General features: G+C 34.0%; 2 protein-coding genes across 2 annotated transcripts; one reads left to right on the top strand and one right to left on the bottom strand.

Moving 5' to 3' along the window:
- Nucleotides 1-2,286: 2,286 nt before the first annotated feature.
- LOC147287614 (knotted 1-binding protein) lies at nt 2,287-3,124 on the bottom strand. The gene is made up of 5 exons (XM_086242534.1): nt 3,081-3,124; nt 2,896-2,984; nt 2,673-2,804; nt 2,504-2,577; nt 2,287-2,422 (listed from the first exon to the last, which is right to left on the bottom strand). The coding sequence occupies exons 2-5, from the start codon at nt 2,941-2,943 to the stop codon at nt 2,287-2,289; spliced, it is 390 nt and encodes a 129-aa protein (XP_086098660.1). The 5' UTR covers nt 2,944-2,984; nt 3,081-3,124.
- Nucleotides 3,125-7,347: 4,223 nt separating this feature from the next.
- Nucleotides 7,348-9,822, top strand: LOC147287613 (mannan endo-1,4-beta-mannosidase 4-like). Its single transcript, XM_086240935.1, has 5 exons — nt 7,348-7,692; nt 8,143-8,337; nt 8,856-8,978; nt 9,134-9,339; nt 9,435-9,822. The coding sequence occupies exons 1-5, from the start codon at nt 7,348-7,350 to the stop codon at nt 9,820-9,822; spliced, it is 1,257 nt and encodes a 418-aa protein (XP_086097061.1).
- The last annotated feature ends 10,159 nt before the right edge of the window (nt 9,823-19,981 follow it).

Below are 19,981 nucleotides of genomic sequence, written 5' to 3'. Positions count from 1 at the left end.
TTGAAGCTTCCCGTATTCGCCTTTGTGGGCACTGATTGTCCAGGTGCATTGAAGGTTTTATCTGCTTACGGACTTGATGTGAAGTGGTTGGGTATCAGACCGAGTGATTTGGAAAAGTATGAAATACCAAACAACTGTAGGATGACTATGACTAAGAAGGATATTAGAATATTGACACAACTGTTAGATGAAGATTGTGTGAAGAATAATCCGGTTAGGGTTGAGGAGCTCACTCAAATGATGAAATCCAAAGAGAAGGTAGAAATCGAGTGTTTGGCCGCGAATGGAATTCAATTCGTGTCTAAGGTTTTCTTGCCTCTGAAACTACAGGAGAAGGATTGGATATGAGTCCTAGGAGTTTGGAGATATTTTTGTTAGGGTAAGTCACTTCACCTAGCAATGATCGTATGACTTGGTTTTTGTGTGGATCGATCATACAAATTAATGTACGTTGTTAAATTAATTAATGCAATGATCTATAGATTTGCCCCTTGTTTATATATATAACTCTCAAGCATGTGGAATAATACAGGCTAGGCCAGCTTATTCTTGTTCATAAACTATATATATACACAAGGAAAGATTATTCTTGTGCAACCATTTTTACCCATATTGCTTCTAAATTTTGATCTTAATTCAATAGTGTGCTCTGGGTCTATCTAGTGTAGTATAATTGCAATTTTAAGTCTGTTGCAACTTGCAAGAACCCTGGGACCCAATTCATCCTGATGCATATATTTAGATCTTGATTCACTATTTCCCATTTTGTTTTCATGATTCTGATTGCTTATAAGTTTGGTTATTACAACTTTCACCTGTAAATTAAGTGTGGTTGGACCTCCATCAACCTCATGGAATACAAAATGAGAATTCCTTATGCACATTGGATAGCAGAAATTGGAATGTCTTAATATGCTTTTGCAAGTGTTCTAGCTGCAACTTTTTGAGAAACAGTCAAGGAGATGTGCATGTTTAATTGATCTAACCTAGAATGTCATTTTACAGCAATTATAAACACTATCATACACAGATTGGTAATTGGACCGGAATTGTGCGCTATCATTTGGATATATTACATGTTCATTCCAATGATGTATATGCAGAATCATGTCCATATATACATATTTGGAATTCTCTATTATTTATGAAAAGAAAATGAAAACGACTTGTGATTTCCTATCATGTATAATAATGATATTTTTGGATATCGTCTGCAGAATGGAATGGAATTGTTGCTAAACAGGGAAACAGTACGAGGATCAAAGACTAAAGTTTTTGTCACTCCTAGAAAATTTATCCATTTCTTGAACTAGGTTTTAGAAGACGGATTATCGGATTCATATTTATTATATATCACAGTGCATTTTTCTAACTGTTAATTGTGCTTCACTAATACTAGCTTAAAACTTTGAATGACCTCCAAAAAGTAATGAATTTCAGTGAGAGTTGGAAAATTAGTAATGTAGTGGCATGGTTTTTTGCCATTTTAAAATGTTTTAACAATACCCAGATGAAAATTTACATAAGAAACCAAAGTCAGCAGCAACAATGAGCTTCAATAAAGCAACCAAACAAATCAAAGGAATTTCCCACACTAACAAATCAGACAATATTCAGATGAAATACACATCAATTAAAAAATGAAAATTTAACACTGATGAGTTGACAAAGGGACTTGGTCTTAAATCTTGAGAGAAATTCAAGGAACTGATCTATGTTTAAACCAATACAAATATCAAGGCCACAGCTAAGAGTAAATCTCATGTAAATGCCAATAACAGATTAACCATAAGAATTTGTCCATCCCAAATTAGGCTAGCAATTAGTTTAAACTACAAAAGCTTAACATTGAAATTGTAGCTTGTAATTAACTGCCCAACATAAATGGAGACATGCCCCTCCATTTGAAACTAGCAGAATGAAAATCCTTGGTCATCTATGGCCTTGAAAAACCTGCATATTGATAACCAGAAAACTAATTTATCAACCAGCAAACTTCATAAGGAATCAAGCTGGCCGAATTCAATCCTGAGTTTGAAGATCACTTGTGAAATACGCACAACACTTCTCTCAGCAAGGTTTCTAAACAGAAAAGAACTCAAATCCAAAATTTTAATCTACTTTTTCTGGTGCTTGAGATACTCAAATTTTACAACCAGCAAGGTTTCTAATAAGCCATATACAACAACAGAAGTTCTTGTCACATTGGATGTCCAAGTTTGCAGGAATCTGTTTGTAAATACAGAAATCAAAATGATGAGCACATATTTAGTATTAGAATCACCTTCAAGAATCAACATGAGGATTCTGAAGTAGATATCGAGCATTATGCAGAAGAGCATTGGCCTCCTCATTCGAGGCATCGACCAAACGCAACTCTTTGATCTCCTCCTGCCATTTCTCAATTTGTTCCTTGTGTATCCTGCAAAACACCTACATTTCAATCACCCAAAACACAAACACAAATAAACTCTCACCTCCACTGATTTTGCAACTCACTCACATAATCATTCGCTCTTCGAATTCATCGCTAATCTCCTTGAACATTGTCTTCCCTGACTCCAGAAGCTCAGAAATCTATCAATGTACGAAAAACCCCAAATATCACATCAAAACCAACAAACAAAAATCGCAAACACAAGGATTCATCAACACTACAATCAAACGGTTACCAGCTGAGTGAAGCGTTCGGTCTTTTCGAGAATGTGATTGATTGCAAGCTCCATCTCCTCAGATCCTGCAACGTTCGTCTCAAACTCTTCCTTCTCTGCAATCTCCGAGTCCGAGACTGCTCCACCTCCTTCCTGAAACTCCAGCAAACAATCAGATTTCAGATACAAATTAACACAATCAGAATCACATACATACAAGACATGGATCAAAGATGGCACGCACATCTGGTTTCAAGCGCTTCCTCGAAGATTCAATTCCTTCGCTCTCCATTTGATCGATTTTCAATTCAGCGATCGATCGAACAAAACCTCCTTCAATAATAGCAATCAAAGCATTAAACTAAACATGAATTAATTGATTAATAAGGATTAATAAGCTAACTATAATTGATTAATAAGCATCCGTACCTTCAAATCTCAATCTCAATGTCAATCTGATTGACTGCGATGAAGACGACGATCGCGACCAAATGACGAACGCCTGAACTCGATTCAAATCTTTATGTCCTCCAAGTTTCAGATACGCGGGAACTTTTTGTGCGGACCAAATTTAAAACTGAGCGTTTTGTTTATGGGCCCAAGTAGTTATTGGGCCCAACCAACCATTGGTTGGGCTTTCTATTTAGTTTGATGTCGGAACGGCCCAAATGGGGTTCGATCAAAATTTTAACATGATCTATTAAATAAGATTTACTCAGTAGTTTATTTTGATCTTTGGTTAGGGATGTTTTGTAGTACCAATTTATAGAAACAAAGGGGGATATTATTTAAAGTTATAAAAACTGTGTGTGTAAATTAAGTCTATATATTCTTTTTTTTTTCACCCATAAGACATGGCTTTTTATAACAATTAAAGGGTTTTCAGAATACCTGGCCAAAAAAAAAGGGGTTTTCAGAAATATCATATTTGAATTAATTACAGCTAGAAAACTTAAGTAAAAAATGAATTGGTGCAACTTTGCAGAGAGTTGCAACGTTACAACTCTCCAATTAAAGTTAAAAGAAATATATATTATATATAGGTAGGGTATTTCAGCAAAATTTACAAATAACACTCATATACTCTCTCTCTCAGAAAGGAAAAAAAAAAAAAAAACTCACAAAATAACTTAAAGAAGTTAAGTAGTATATGTCTATCCCAAATTTTTATTTCTGTTTTGTGTTGTATTTGTTTTTTAGTTTGATTTTAGTCAGTTTGGAATCAATTCCCAACATGTTTATAGGCAATATTCTCTAGCATCGTTTCGGATTTGAATTCAATTTTTTTTTTATATAATTTATTGTTATATAAATTTTAAATTTCTAACATTGATTTCGGTTTTTTTTTTTTTACATAATCATATATCATTAGGAGCTAAATTTGTATTCCAAATTATATGGGGTGAGATCTCATGCCCCCAATATCCTCCTATCCCTCTCTATCTCCTCTCTCAAATTTTGAAAATCTCTCCTTAATGCTAGTTTTACTTAAAAACAAAAATTATTTTTAAAAAAAATTTGAGAGAGGAGACAGAGGAAATTGGGGACGGGAGATCTCAACCCTCATTACATATGCAGTTTTACTTATTATAAAATAAATGAGCTTTATAGTGAAACATGTTTGAATCAATAAGATATCAATACATCATTTGGGATCTAAATATAGGATACAAAATTTTGGTTTATAATACTGTTTTTTTGCATTAATTCATCATTAAATGTATCGCCGGGAGAGGTAATATTGCCGTGATGGACAAAACAATACAAGCATAATGTATTAATGTGCATGCAATGGACCACTCAAACACTTTGTACACGTACGTAATTGGCACCAAACAAGAATATGTGACAATGGGACCAACAAACTAGAGACATAAATATTTTTTAAAACCTACTATAAATAATGGGCAATGCTATGCTAATATCTGCACTCTTAAGTTATATTTCTACACTCCACTAAAATTTTGCATAAATAAGTGAAGAGTGCAAATAACATTTAGTCTTCGAAAATAAATAATATGATTATTTATTTTATTTTTTTCATTTGAAGAATGGATATTCGAACTTGAAACATCTTTAAAATTATAGAGAGAAAGACCATTAAATTTATAATTAGTTGGTATTGATTATACTACTTATAATTAATTCATGTTTAATACAAACTTACCACTCCTTCAATTCAGTCTATTTTTCTTAACTAGCAAAACATGTGGCGCTCTTAATTAGTTAGTGTAGTCCTGGTCCATCCTAAATTCCTAATTATACACTACTTATTATTTAGTGCACTAAAAAATAATTAAACTCATATTATATTGTCATGATGTGGAAAGGAAGTGCATTTGGAGACTAATTAGATCAATTAATACAAGAGAGCAAATCAAGCACAAATATAGTGCATAATTTTAAACCCCCAAGTTACAGTAAAAATTTGTTTTCGCCCCCCACCTTTTAAGAACTCTCCTAAAACCCCTTAACACTTGCATTTCCTTTTCTACCCTGCTATTGGCCCATGCATCAGCTAACGCAAGCCCACTACCTCTACTCTTGAGCTCACGCCAAGCAACTAGCAACCTTACATTAATTTCTTATTATTTTTTTAATTTTTTAACGGACATTATGTCTGCTACCTTAAGTTGAGTAAAAAAATTGCTTTTGGCTTCAACTGGGAATTGAACCCGAGACCACCAGAGGCATTTAACAGTCACCCTACAATGGAGGTTTGTGACTTGTGTGTTAATATAGATAGTTAATGATATGTATAAACATTTTAACATATTTGAAATCTTTCTTATTTCAATGTTTAATTTTATAAATTAAGTCTTATTATTTTTTATTACAAATTTAGTGTAATTTTTTTCATTTTAATATAGAGTAATTTTTTTATTGAAAATTTAGTGTAACTGTTTTTAATTTTTCAATAATTGATTTTCAGTTTCAATGATCGATTTTCAGTTTCAGTGACCGATTCAGTTTCAGTGATTTTTTTTTTTTTTCAGTTTCAGTTATTGGTTTTTTCAGTTTTAGTAATTATTTTTTTAGTTTCAGTTATCAATTTTTCAATTTTAGTGATCATTTTTTTTAGTTTTAGTTATAGATTTTCAATTTCAATTATCATTTTTTCAGTTTCAGTGATCAGATCAATTTCAATTTCAGTTATCGATTTTTCAGTTTAAGTAATTATTTTTTTCAGTTTCAGTTATCAATTTTTCAATTTTAGTGATCATTTTTTTCAGTTTCAGTGATCAGTTATAGTTTTTTCAGTTTCTGTTATCAATTTTCAATTTCAGTGATCGATTTAATTTCAGTGATTGATTTAGTTTCAGTAATCGATTCAATTTCAGTAATCAATTTTTTAATTTTAGTTATCGATTTTTTAGTTTTAGTGATCAATTTTTTTCAATTTTAGTGATCGTTTTTTCAGTTTTAGTTATCGATTTTTAATTTCATTGATCGTTTTCGCTGGCCCGTCCCATTGACACACTAGCATAGTCTGCTACTTCTTGAGCCACGTACTTCTTGCCACATAGGCTCTACTATATAACAAGCCTTTATGTGCAAAAAATTATAAGAATTTGCACACAAAGTGACTCGAACTCAAGTCAAGCATGTACAAAAAATAGTTACACTACTTTGTAATAAAAATAAATAATTACACTATTTTGCAATAAAAAAATTAGTTAAACTAATTTGCAATAAAAATAGACAAATTAGAATTAGAAATTAAATATCTATAAAATTGTATAAATATAGTTAATTCTACTACACTTACACAAGTTGCAACTTGGTTGAGTTGGTTGGCTGTGGTTCCCACTTGTACAAGGTCTTGTGTTCAAACCTTGATTTGTTCAATTAATTTTTTAGATATGGGATGGAGATGGCGCTGACCAAGCTGCACCAGGGCAATGTCATGCAGCTGAGCGATATTAGTGCATGGATTATGCAGCTGAGTGATGTTAGCGATGTGTACATGTATCCATTGACTAGGAGGTTTAGACAAAAATTTAAGTAAAATAGGGGATTATGAATTAACTATAAAAATGATTGGAGGCTATGAATTAACTAAAGTAGAATTAGGGGGTTTATAATTATTTACTAGCACAAATATATCTTCAAATTTGAATTATATTTATAAAATTCAAAAAACTGGCCAAAAATTGAATAAAATGATATTTAAAATCTAATATTTAAGGAGGAAAACAAGATGTTTTCAAATACAAAATATAATATATGCAGGAAAAATGTTTTAACGTATGTATATATATTAAGGGCATTAATTTTAAGGATTCTTAAAATCTGAATTTTTAATGATGCTGACTCATGAAATTTGAAATGAAAATTGGGTGAGTTGGCAAATAGTCAAATGGGTAAATTCATGACAAGAAAGTCACATGAGTTTTTATATAAGGAAAATGAATTAATTTGAAGGGTTTTGTCACATTTACTACTATATATGTACCATTCACTTATGCTCTCCCCCTCTACCTTTCTATAAACTTTTCCAATTCTTCTTGTTCTCTTCATTTTCATTCACTCTTCATTACTTATATTTCAGAAAACACCCTACTAGCTAGCTATTACAATCAAAACTACTATATACTTCATTTCAGTGTAGTCCTTGCAATATCAAAAGTTAATATATATAGAATACCATTTTAAGGGTTTTTTAATTTTTTGCATATATAGGTAGCAGCCAACCATGTCCGAAAAGGGTTTGTTCTACAACTTTGTTTTGTTATCTTTTTGGGTGTTCTTGATCATCATCAATATGCAACAGGGAGATTGCAAGGGTGGCTCTAGCTTTGGTCGAGCGAGAGGAACCCGTTTTGTTATGAATGGGAAACCATTTTACATAAATGGGTTCAATGCATATTGGATGATGAACATGGCATCCGACCCATCTACAAGGCCCAAGGTCACATCTGCACTCCAACAAGCCTCCAAGTATGGCATGAATGTTGCTAGAGCTTGGGCTTTCAGTGATGGTGGTAATTACCGACCCCTTCAGTCTTCTCCTGGTTCTTATAACGAGGTCATGTTCAAGGTAGATGTACCAAAATATTCTCTTATCCGATTGTGAAATTAGACTGCATATTCAATCAATAATCAAGCTAATTACTAATCTAGATTCAAAATCTGATAATTTGCCAAGCTGTTTGATAAATGAACAATACCATTAATTGCGTATACTCATTAAATTTGTTACTACCAATTTTTTTTACTAAATTATACGTCAGTATCTCATTTATTCAAATTTGAACTATTATAAACTTGATTTATTTTTAACAAGTCTAACACATCATCTTGTAAGCTGATTAATTTGGTGACTGTAACTATTGATACGTATGGCCTTTTTTTCTTATTACATTAGAATAGATCGAACTATTAACTTATCTTTTCTAAAATTGGAATTATAAACTTAACTTAATCCTAATAATATATATCAGTTTCAATTAATTTTGTTTTCTTTTGTGGTTAATGTAACTTTGTGTAGGGATTAGATTTTGTGATATCAGAAGCTAAAAAATATGGAGTATGTGTGATACTGAGCTTGGTGAACAGCTTCAGCGATTATGGGGGTAGAAAGCAATATGTGGAGTGGGCAAGGGAGCGTGGTCAATCCGTCAGCAGCGACGATGACTTCTACAAAAACGTTGTCGTCAAAGGATACTATAAGGATCATGTTAAGGTATGTACATATATGTAGCTCATATATATCTTTTTTTTTTTTTTTTAATTACAGGGGAGGGGGAAGGAAGGGTTCGAACCTGAGTGTGTAGAGGAGGAGCTTTTGTCCTCGGCCAACTTGGCCAACTCCAATTCACAAATCATATATATCTAATTACCTATTCACATTAATTAATAAATAATATACATGCATTTCTAATAAGTAATTAAGGATAATAGTTTCCCCCTACACACTCGAATTCGAATCCTTCCCCCTCACTTATAATAAAAAAAAAAAAGTATTAAAGACGGACAAACTGTTCAAACTTTGTTGACAATCTGTTAGTTAATTATATACATTTTTAAGATGTATAGCTGCATGCATATATATATTTCAAATTCAATTAACAAGTCTGACAATTAACAATTTGTTAACATAATATATACACCCTAGCAACCATAGTTTTTATTATATATGTTACCTCCTTATTAGAATCAATATTAGGTTTACATTTTTTTTGTTTTTGTGTGGGAATGCAGACTGTGCTCACAAGAATCAACTCTATAACAAAGGTGGCTTACAAAGATGATACAACCATTTTCGCGTGGGAACTAATGAACGAGCCTCGTTGCGAATCTGATGTTACCGGAGCACTTCTTCAGGTCTCTTTTTCAATAGTGTTTTTATTCAATAGCTTTTTTAACATAACCACATACTTTTGAAATTTGGAAATATTGTCTTCTAAATGATCGATTCAATGTTCCATGACTTCTTTCTAAATGATTTAATGGTCTAAACACCTTAATTGTATGTACAGCAATGGGTGAAAGAAATGGCTGCACACGTTAAGTCCATTGATGGTAACCATTTACTAGAGATAGGGCTTGAAGGATTTTATGGGGAGACAACCCCAGAAAAGAAGCAGTACAATCCTCAAAATCAAGAGTATGGCTCTGATTTCATAGCCAGCAACTTGCTTCCCGAGATCGATTTTGCCACAATCCACATATACGCTGAATTCTGGTATGTATCTGTATAATTTTTTCTTATATACGCTTGATTAATAACTTAAATCGACAGTCTAATATCATAATATATCAAACTCTGAAACCAAACAGGTTATCGCAGGAAAGCGAAGAGGCTCAAGCTGCATTTGTGGACAAATGGGTGCAAGCACACATTGAAGACTGTAATGCAGTGGTGAAGAAACCACTGATTATAGGGGAGTTTGGCAAATCTTATAGATTGCCCGGGTACAGCATAGAAAAGAGGAACGCCTACTTTGGAAAGTTATACGACGTCGTATATAGCAGCGCCAGAAGTGGGGGCCCATGTGTAGGTGGGCTTTTCTGGCAGCTGATGGCCCAAGGAATGGACACCTTCAGAGACGGATACGATGTCGTTTTGCAGGAGAGTCCTTCCACTGCCGCTGTCATCGCTCAGCAGTCTCGCAGGCTTCGGGGATTAAATACTCGAGGAATTAATAATGTCACATCCAGTACTTGACGGTACAGATTGTAATGCTGGGTACTCATCAATAAATTGCTTTTAATTGGATGATTTTGTTAATTAATTATCTGATCTCATACTTAAATCTTTCATGGCATTCACGCAAATGTTTACACCCGGCTTTTGAGTTCGAATATCCTTCCTCCCAGGCTCCCAATATCGTTTTATTACAAAGAAGAATGTTGCATGTGCAAATCTATAAATCTATTATCCTTATGTCGTCAAAACCTTCTAATCCAATCCACAAATTCTTCAACTTCACATTTGTCTGGTATATATGTTGAGTGCCTCTTTGGAAGTACTTTTGTAGGAACTGCTTTCACTAAAAATGTTTTTGTTAAAAATTTATAGATTTTTCTTTTTTAAAACTTTTTTTAGAAAGTGCTTTCAAGTGTTTTTAGAACCCAAAATTGCTTCTTATTTTTTTTGTCAAATATAAACAAAATCGTTTTTGACTATTTGAAAGAGGGCTGCTATTTGCACACCTTTAAATTTCTTTTTGCACACCTTTTCTAAAAGAAATAAAAAATATCAAAGGAAAAAAACTCTTCTCTCCTTCTCTCACCAAAGCCCAATTCCATTTTCTCTCTTTGCACACCCCCATCAACAGAAAAAAAAAAAAACAAAAAAAAAACAAACACCAGCCAGCCCATTTCCCTCCCTCACCCCGACCAAAAAAACACACACACCAAGCCCGACTCCCAACTCCGCCAGAAACGGAATCAACGTCGGCGTGGTGCTTTTGGTTTCGGCGTCGTCGCTGGTTTTCTGGGTGGTTGGTGGGTGTCTCGTCGCCTGGTTCGTCGACGAACGCCACCGGGCTGAAGAGATCAAGTTGCAACGAAGGTTCGATGGGTGGCTGCCGAAGGCAACTTGAAAGTTCGGTGGGTGGCTGCCGAAGGCAACTCGAAGGTTCGGTGGGTGGCTGCCGAAGGAAACCGCCGGTTTCGGCGGATGGCTGCCGAACGAACCCGTAGGTTTCGGCAGATGACTGCCGAACGGCCTGCGAAGCTCATCCTTTTGGCTGGCACTGCGGCGTGGTCATGCGAGCTGGGCAGAGCGAGGTCGGGCGTCGGCGGCGTGGTCGGACGTTGGGGCTGTGCGAGGTTGGCATGGTGGTGGGCGTGGCTGTGCGAGCTGGGCAGAGCGAGGTCGGCAGCGTGGTCGGGCGTTGGGGCTGTGCGAGCTTGGCATGGTGGTGGGTGCGGGGAGGGTGGTGTAGCAGGGAGGAGAGAGAGATGATGAGAGAGAGAATGAGAGGGTGGTGCAGCAGGGTGGCGCATGCAGGGGGTGGTGCTGCGCCGGTGTGTGAGCTTGGCATGGTGGTGGGCGCGGGGAGGGTGGTGCAGCAGGGAGGAGAGAGAGAATGAGAGGGTGGTGCAGCAGGGTGGCGCATGCAGAGGGGTGGTGCTGCGCGCGGTGGTGGTGCTACGCCGGTGTTGTTGACAGAGAAAGAGAGAGAGGGAATGAGAGAGAGGGAAAAAGAAAAATGGGGTGTGTGAGTGTGTAATGGAATGAGGGTATTTTGGTAATGGGGTTAGGTGTGTGTTGAGAGGTTTTGAATTTGAGATGAGTGTGTAGGGTGTGTAGGAGAAAAAAATAGGAAAAGGGTGTGCAAAAAGAAATTTAGGGGTGTGCAAATAGCAGCCCTCATTTGAAAACACTTTTAAACATTCTAAAATCACTGCCAAACAAGTCCATTTAAGTACCAAATTACAATGTTTTTCTTTTTAAATATAAAAATTCTATATAATTTCGAATTACATAACAATTTTTAAGTTTATATAACAAACGAACGAACGATAGCTCATAAGCTTGCACTTGTAACCCTGTCCCTAGAGAAAGATTTGTATAATGTTAAATAAGGGCATAGTTGGCATAATCCCTGTTGTTTGCAAATTAATAAGATTTCACTACATTTCTATGAATATGAATATATATATATATATATATTGCATATGGTAATCTTTGAATTTGTAAGAAAAAGTTCAGATTAAATTAAACAAACAGCCACTTCAAGAATCCTCACCGGCATACATTGAATATATATGTTTCACCTTGCTTGATTATATGTTTGTCACTGGAAAATTACCCATCAAATATTCAACTATATATTGTTCTCTTATCATTCAAGTTAAGCTCCATGACCAAAACAAGAAAAAAACAAAAGAAAACAAAAATCACTTCCAGCTTAGTTTAGGCCCAATGCTCCCATTGAAAGGCAAGTCATTGTTGTATTAATTATTCAAAATTGAGTTAAGACTTAAAATCGAGCATTTTTTATATAATCCAATTTATAATAAATTGTAAAACAAATTAATATAAATATACAACTTCATTCTTTTGAGACTGATAAGAAAAGTAAATAAAATAAAAATATATTTTTTTATTTGAAAAATAACACCTATCTTGATTATTGTCCCAATTAAAAAATAATGACTTAAAATAACTTATGACTCTAATAAAGCAACATGAACTTTTGTTTTCTTTCTATTTGTCTAGCGAAAAGACATGACTTATTTGCTTCACACTTAGGTAAGTGGCCATTTTCGCACTAAAAAGGGTATAATAGCACCGCTATTTTTGCCACATTTTGTATCCTAACTTATTGATCGAAAATGATTATGTCCGTTTCTTATTAATTATTATAAATAAATAAGATTCATAGTGGTCTATATATGAATAAATGACAAACTCCTATATAAGTTGGAATTTATAAAATTAAGATTTAAAGTGGTAACCGTAGCACTACCCTTCAATTTAATTTACAACTATACAAACATTTCGAAAGAGGGTGCAAAAACTAGCTATGAAGCAAAACCATTTAAGAGTAGTTATGTTGATAATGTTGGGATGGATAAATCTTATCCAAGTCGTAGTGCAAGCAGAAGATGCCTTTTCCCATTCTTTTCCTCCACTTCCTTCCTCTTCAATCGATAGGGACTTGGATCCTCTGCCAGACTGTTTGGTACCAGACTGGTACCAGACTTCTAATCTAAGCCCTTCAATTTGTTTTAATGGTTGAGATCTTTCTACGTCTTAACTTTTATATTTTCATCCAAATAATATTAAAACATTAGGAAAAAAAAAAAAAACTCATCAGTCCACTGCCCAGTGCATACCCCACCCCCGCCTGACGCCTTCTTCCTCCCAATCACCCTAAAATGGCTACTATAAGATGGGGAAGAGACTGACCCAGATCATGGTGATACTCATAGGGGTTCCTCATCATCTTCTTCATAGCTGTATTGTACTCCTCCATCGCATTCTTGGAATTGGAGGCTCTGTTGCTTGTGGGGTTCTTTTCAATTCCACTCTCAAGCAACCCACAATAAACTCTGTTCAATTTGAAGGAGTTATTGGGCACCATTAGACAATTGCAAGCAGTTTTCTTTATCTTCTTCAAAAGCACATCGTTTTCAAGAGGAGCTATGAAGACTGAACTCAAACAATTGTTGCCAACACTTGCCATTTCTCCACTTCCTTCCTCGAAGCTCACGGAGAATCACCCTCCCCATCTCCTCCCCTTTCTTTCTCTCTACACTCTCTCTTCCCTCCACGGTCTTAGGTGCTGGATAATTTTCCAGCCCTTCATCTCTCGCAGGTTGTCCTTTTCTCCACCAGAACACAACTCCATCTTCTTCTTCCTCTTGTAAGCCTCATCTATTTCTCTCCAAATTAATGGAAATTATTCCTTTGTAACCCCCACTTTCAACACAAGTTGAGATATACCCATTTTGAAGATGAGAAAAGTTTTGGCTGAAGCAGAAAAGATACCCAAATTGGGGCAAACTTGGGCTAGAAAATTATCCAGCACCTAAATTCGTGGAGGGAAGAGAGAGTGTAGAGAGAAAGAAAGGGGAGGAGATGGGGAGGGTGATTGGGAGGAAGAAGGCGTGAGGCGGGGGTGGGGTATGCACTGGGCAGTGGAGTAATGAGTTTTTTTTTTTCCTAATGTTTTAATATTATTTGGATGAAAATATAAAAGTTAAGATGTGGGAAGATCTCAACCATTAAAACAAATTGAAGGGCTTAGATTAGAAGTCTGGTACCAGTCTGGTACCAAATAGTCTGGCAGAGGATCCAAGCCCAATCGATAGATTTCAGTTTACTATAGCACCACTAAAAAAATTGCATAAATCTGCTAAAGCATCAAGCAAAAAAGTTCATATTATTCATCAAGATACTCCATATTTGAAGTGCATTGCTCGAGGTACTAAACATTGTACAGAAAGACAAGAAAAAGAACCATTTCCGAAATGTATGGATCTTTTCTTGAAAATATGTAAATATTTTCATTAAAGACTTCACTCTCGCCTTAAATTCTAACCTCCTGGTAAATTTATCTCTCCATTATAATTCGCTTCTGGTAAAAACTTCACTTCCTTTCCATTGTAATTCGCCTTATATATTGTACTGTAATATTCCATTATTGATGCTACTTCTTGTGGTATGGTTTAAAAGAGTGTAAGAATTAAATATTAGGGTTAATTAGAGCAATGACCTCTAAACTTTACTCTGATTCTCACTGTAATTCTTAAATTCATTTTTAAAATTCTACAGCTCTCGAATATCTTCACATTAGTCCATTTCGTTTAATTACAGTAATGTTAGCCAAACTTTGAACCATATGGTGCCTTTTTTTTTTTTTGGCCATGGAAAATAGCTGCTTCATTAAAATTAACTGTATATGCTGCCTTAAGCTAATTAATTAATTCACAGTTAAAAAAAAGCCCTGTGTATGTGAGTTTTTTCCGGCAGCCGCGCCCCAAGGAAGGCAACTTCATAGACGGATACGACGTCGGTTTGGAGGAGAGCCCTTCCACTGCCACTGTCGATGGCTCAAGCTAATGTCACGTACACTGCTTGACAGTACACATTGTAAGGCTGGTTATACTCATCTATAAATTCATTTTTTTGGATGATTTTTTTTGTTAAATGTCTCTCATAATTAAATCCTCCATGCAAGAAATTAACCGTTGGATTACTTTAATACAAGTATGCTTTTAAATTTTACAACCCAACAAAAAGGAGAAGTTATGCAAATATATATTGCAAGGTCATGCAATTGGGAGGGCTTATAATTTTAGCGGTAAGAGTATTTGTTCTTATGGTGAGTTCAAATTTCTTTTTCTCCAATATCATGCATTTGATTGATAAAAAACAGTTGAGAGAAAGATTCAATGTTAAAAATGTGAGGTCTTACATAGTGATTTATAATGATTTTGGGCTACTCTTCGTATTGTCATTTGGTTTTGAATGGATGCCTAAATTTACTCATGATATCAGAATAAGCTAATAAGGATCGACTTGGGCTAACTCATTCCATTGTGAAATTAATAATTCATTAAAGTTAATCTGGCCATCTAATCATTGGTATTGTTACTTACTTATCCCTCATTTTAAATTTCTTAGATCAGCATTACTATACTATGATCTTTAGATTTATAATACAAAGTTTAAATTAAAAGTTAAATAATACTCCGACAAGCAAAGAAAGCTAGAGCTAAACAAATTTAAGGGCCCATTTGGCACCGCTTTTAGAACTCTCAAAAGTGTCTTTTGAGAAGCACATGTCAAGTGCTAGCTTCACTTCCAAGCGCTTTTGCATGAATTATTTCGAATGTATTTTTATAAAAATTTGTATGTGATTCCGAGAAAAAGCATTTAGAATTTTTATAAAAAAAAATTGTATGAACTTTTGAGCAAGCGTTACTAAACATAAGCATTATTTTCTAAGAAATAGTATCGGGCCTAAAAATCCTCACCGAAAATGATGCTTAATTCAAATATTCCACTTTTATTGATTAATTTTGTTTGTCATTTCGGAAAATAAACCCCATCAAATATGCAACCGTATCTTGTTGTCTCACCATCGTCTGAGCTTGAAGTCGTTTCCCAAGCTCAATTTAGGCCCAATGCTTCCATTAAAAGGCAAGCCATTAATTGTTGTATTAATTAATTAGTCAAAATTGAGTTAAGAAATTAATAAAATCGAGTACGTTTTTATTTAATGAAATTTTCATACTTGTAAAACAAATATACATATAACAACTAAAGGTTTTTTTTGTTTTTTTCATTTGGAGAATGATATAAAAAGTTAAGCTTGTTATAAAATAAGAAAGAAAGAATAGAGAAATATGGAGAAATCAAAGTATATATTTTTATTAGTATAAGTCTATAAGTTCTCTATCTATAGGCACTATGATGACCAAAGTCTCATATTTTATATGAGATTGAAATTCTCTGTAATTATTTACACAATTATCTTTTAGATAAATACACTAGATAATATTAAATAAGATTTGTGGACAGCCACATAATAGTAATATTTACAACAAAATTTTTTTTTTGGCCAATTACAACAACGATAAAGTTTGCAGTTACCCTAATGGTGTGTTTGGATAGAGAAAAAAAACTCGGAATTTAAACAAAACTTAGCATTTAAGAAATTACATGCTCCAATTTCCTTGTTTGGGTCAATTAATACAGAATTTTGTAAATTCTAGATGGAAAAAAACTTGGGATTTGAAGGCTGTAAATTCCAACTTTAAATTCCACCTAAATTGGTGTCATTTTCAAAATTCCAATTTTTACAAAAGAAAAATAAGTCGTGTCGACACTACCATCACTGCCGCCAACGTCACCACCACTAACACCACCACCCCCGCTGCCGCTGCCACCTCCATCACCACCAACACCGAGACTGCCACCACCGCCGCCGCCGCCGCCACCACCACCACCACCACCACCACCACCATCACCGTCACCGTCACCGTCACCGTTACGTTACCGCCGCCACCACCATCACCGCCATTGCTGACACCACCACCACCGCCACCGCCAACACCCCAATTTTAGCCACCACCATTTCTCTCACCGCTTGTGGGCCATCACCCGTACCAATATGGTCAACTCACCATAAACATCATTTTTATTATTGCCACAATCACCTTCACTCTTTTGAATTGATGCATCAAAAATTAAAACTATCATAAATTCTGTATTTAAACTCTATTATGTTTACATGTTATCCAAACAAGAGAATCTACATATTCTAGAATTTTAAATCACATCGTTTTAAATTCCGTCATTTGTAAATTCTTTAGTAATTTCAAACTACTGCATCCAAACGCACCATAAATTTATAAAAAAATAAAAATAACACTGGACAGGATTAGCTAATAGTTTAATGGTATCTTTCCACTATATTGAAAGCGGTCTCAAGTTCGTTTCTCCACTCAAAGAGCTTCTTAGATTAAATTATATATATATATATATTAATTGGTCCAGTTAAAAAGCATGGTTTAAAAAAATTAATTTCTGACTCTCATAAAGTGACATGAGTATCTTTGTTTAATTCTTTCATTTTGTCTAACGAAAAGACATGACTTAACCAAAGTAAATTATTATGCTTAGTAAAAATAACAATATATATTAATGAGTAATTTTTATTTGGACCATGAGAAATCCTTTTTTAATTAAAAAATTCTTCACACTAGTTAAGTGGCCAAATAATTAAACTATGTTTTTCACTATTATATATAATTTTCTAATATTGAAAGAGGTTCTAAGTTTGAATCTCCTCTTGCCCAGATAAAAAAGAAGCTAGTTAATTATAATTCTCTTTGTTCGAAGCCAAGTTCAAATCCCCTCGATCAATTGTTAGAGTTATACATTCAACTTTAAAACTTGACATGCAAACATTTCAAAGGAGGGTGAAATATAAGCACAGTTCGAATCTAGTAACTCACACCAAAGCCGCTTAGCTTAATTACAATAATACTGCCCAAATATTTTAATGAATTTTTATGGGGAGTGCTATGGTGCCTCAATAAATTGTGCCTCAATGATATGGATTTTCCATGTCAATTCTAGTATTTAAATTTGTTAAATACAACTCATATTTATTTGCCACATTAGTCTTTTTAAAGGTCCGTTGATTTTAGGTACCAAATTATAATGTTTTTTCATTTTAACTACCAAAATATTTATGTCATTTTATTTTAGATACTAAATTTCAGTTTATGTACCAATTTTAAAAAATATGGTTATATCAAGCTGTGACTGTCTAACAGTCATAACTTTTTTATTGATTTGTTGTTTTTTCAATATTTGCAAGGCTTAAACTTTACTGTTTAGTCTTTGAGTTATATGACTTTATCCCCCAAGTCTAAATCAAAAATATTAAACTCTTAAAAATTTTAAATTTTTATAAATTTGAAACAGTCACAGTTTAATCACAACTGTGATTGTTCGACAGTCACAACTATATAACAAACTGATTTGTGACCTAATCCAAAATGTCTTACTCTAGGTTAGTACCTAAACTAAAAAAATTAGTGACTTACTGCTTTATTGAAAAACTATTGATATTTGGTATTTAATCCTAATTTTCTATCTTTTTAAAGACTTATATCTATTCTTTTAAGAGATAATTATGTTTGGATTTTTTAGAAAAACAATTTTTAGATAGAGACCGGAAGTATTTAAAAATTTATAAGAAAATCATTTTAATTCATAATAAAGTTCTTTAAATTATAAAAAAAAAATCATTTTAATTCATAATAAAGTCATTTTAATTTATAAAAAAATCTTTTTAATTCATAATAAAGTTCTCCTCCGATTTGAAGGATATTTCCCCTTTTAGGGTGTATAGTGGGCTTTATAGAGGCTGCATGTTTGGTTTTAACTAACCCAAAATCCCGAAGTTAAAACCTAACATAAAACCGTCAAAGAAAAAAAATAAAAAGACTTCATTAAAAACTCTAAATCACTATCGGTTTTAGTCTAAAAAAGACTTATAAAATGGACTAGACTCTAAGTCTCTCATCTTTTAAATCTTAAAAAATTTAAATGAAATTACAAAAGATTAAGATTTAAAAATCCTTAAATTAGAAAACCCTATAGTTAATGATCTCTAAAACAAAAAAAACAACTTCATCATAGAAAAAAGGATTTAACAAGTTCATCACATGAATGTTCATTGCTGTAGGTTCGTATGAAGTTGAGCCCCACAATTTTTTTAATGATTTCATCACTCTAGGTTCATTGAAACAAAAATAACGATCTCTAAAGAAATTTAGCCCTAATTTTAGAGCCTAAAACCTATTACATCCTCAATCTAACTAAACAATTCATGAACCTCCAACTAATTAAGCATAACCCCATCCCTAATTTGCGTAGATCAATTCAACCAAAAAAAAACCTCAACCTTAATTCACCTTAATCTAACTATCTTCCTTTCCCTATCCGTGTATTAATATTAATAATAAAGCTGTTTTTGATAGTGATGGAATTCAATTGATTGCCCAGTTTCGCAAAGCTCGCTCTATCTTTTTTATATGGCTCAAGATTTGCCTTCGACTCTGTTTCAAGTTCCAGATAATTTCCAATGGGTTTGCTCCATTAATTCCCAATAAAAACTACAGAAATCTTACTCAAAAGAAAGAAAGAAGAAAACGCTTCTTCTGCTTAAAGCCTTGAACGGTTAAACCACTCAGCCACTCAAGCTTTTAATCAAGCAGGTGGTGGGCGACTGAGCATGCTGGGCAGCAAAAGGGGTCACCGGCCAGAGGTCAAGGGGTCGTCGTCCAGATGTTTGGGGGGTCAACAGCAGCTGAGAAAGGTGGTTCACGGCTAGGAGCTCCGGCATTGGGGGGTCGCCCGACCCCCTTCCTCCCAACGTGCATCCGTCCTTGTTAGCAGACTTGCATTGGGGTATTTAGCTTTAAGTACTTAAGTGTGGGATTGACTGATGATGACAACATTCCATGAAAATCATTTTCATACGCCAAATGACCATTTTTATTTTGATTAATTAATTTATTTTAAATCCTTCAACTGTTGTTTACCTTTGTATCCTTTTTTAATGAAAATAAGCAAAATATTGAACTGTAACATTTTTTTCTTTAGAAAGGGTATTTTTAATTAGGGATATTTATAAATTTACAAAAAAAAAAAAAAACCTTATGGCCGAATTTATAGATACAGAAGATTATGTCGTCAAAGTCTTCTAATCAAACCAACAAATTGTTCAAATTGACCTTGGTCTTCTCAATAAAATTGAAGGAATTTCGGATTCTCAACTTTTCTTTTTATGAGTCGTGTATTACATATTCAAATTATTCTCTCGTATAATTTAGGGTTTAATAGT

The sequence above is a fragment of the Dryas octopetala genome, chromosome 4 (assembly GCF_963921425.1).
Source record: "Dryas octopetala chromosome 4, drDryOcto1.1, whole genome shotgun sequence".
In the NCBI taxonomy this organism is placed as follows: Eukaryota; Viridiplantae; Streptophyta; class Magnoliopsida; order Rosales; family Rosaceae; genus Dryas; species Dryas octopetala.
This window is presented reverse-complemented; position numbering and strand designations above follow the sequence as displayed.

What these genes read in the sequence shown, in the direction of transcription:
- LOC147287614 (XM_086242534.1), bottom strand. Translation starts at nt 2,943, where the DNA reads ATGGAGAGCGAAGGAATTGAATCTTCGAGGAAGCGCTTGAAACCAGAT. An exon ending in GGAAGCGCTTGAAACCAGAT is followed by an intron (nt 2,805 to 2,895) that starts GTGCGTGCCATC and finishes CTGGAGTTTCAG; the next exon opens with GAAGGAGGTGGAGCAGTCTC. An exon ending in CCGAACGCTTCACTCAGCTG is followed by an intron (nt 2,578 to 2,672) that starts GTAACCGTTTGA and finishes GTACATTGATAG; the next exon opens with ATTTCTGAGCTTCTGGAGTC.
- LOC147287613 (XM_086240935.1), top strand. Translation starts at nt 7,348, where the DNA reads ATGTCCGAAAAGGGTTTGTTCTACAACTTTGTTTTGTTATCTTTTTGG. An exon ending in ATAACGAGGTCATGTTCAAG is followed by an intron (nt 7,693 to 8,142) that starts GTAGATGTACCA and finishes AACTTTGTGTAG; the next exon opens with GGATTAGATTTTGTGATATC. An exon ending in CACATATACGCTGAATTCTG is followed by an intron (nt 9,340 to 9,434) that starts GTATGTATCTGT and finishes GAAACCAAACAG; the next exon opens with GTTATCGCAGGAAAGCGAAG.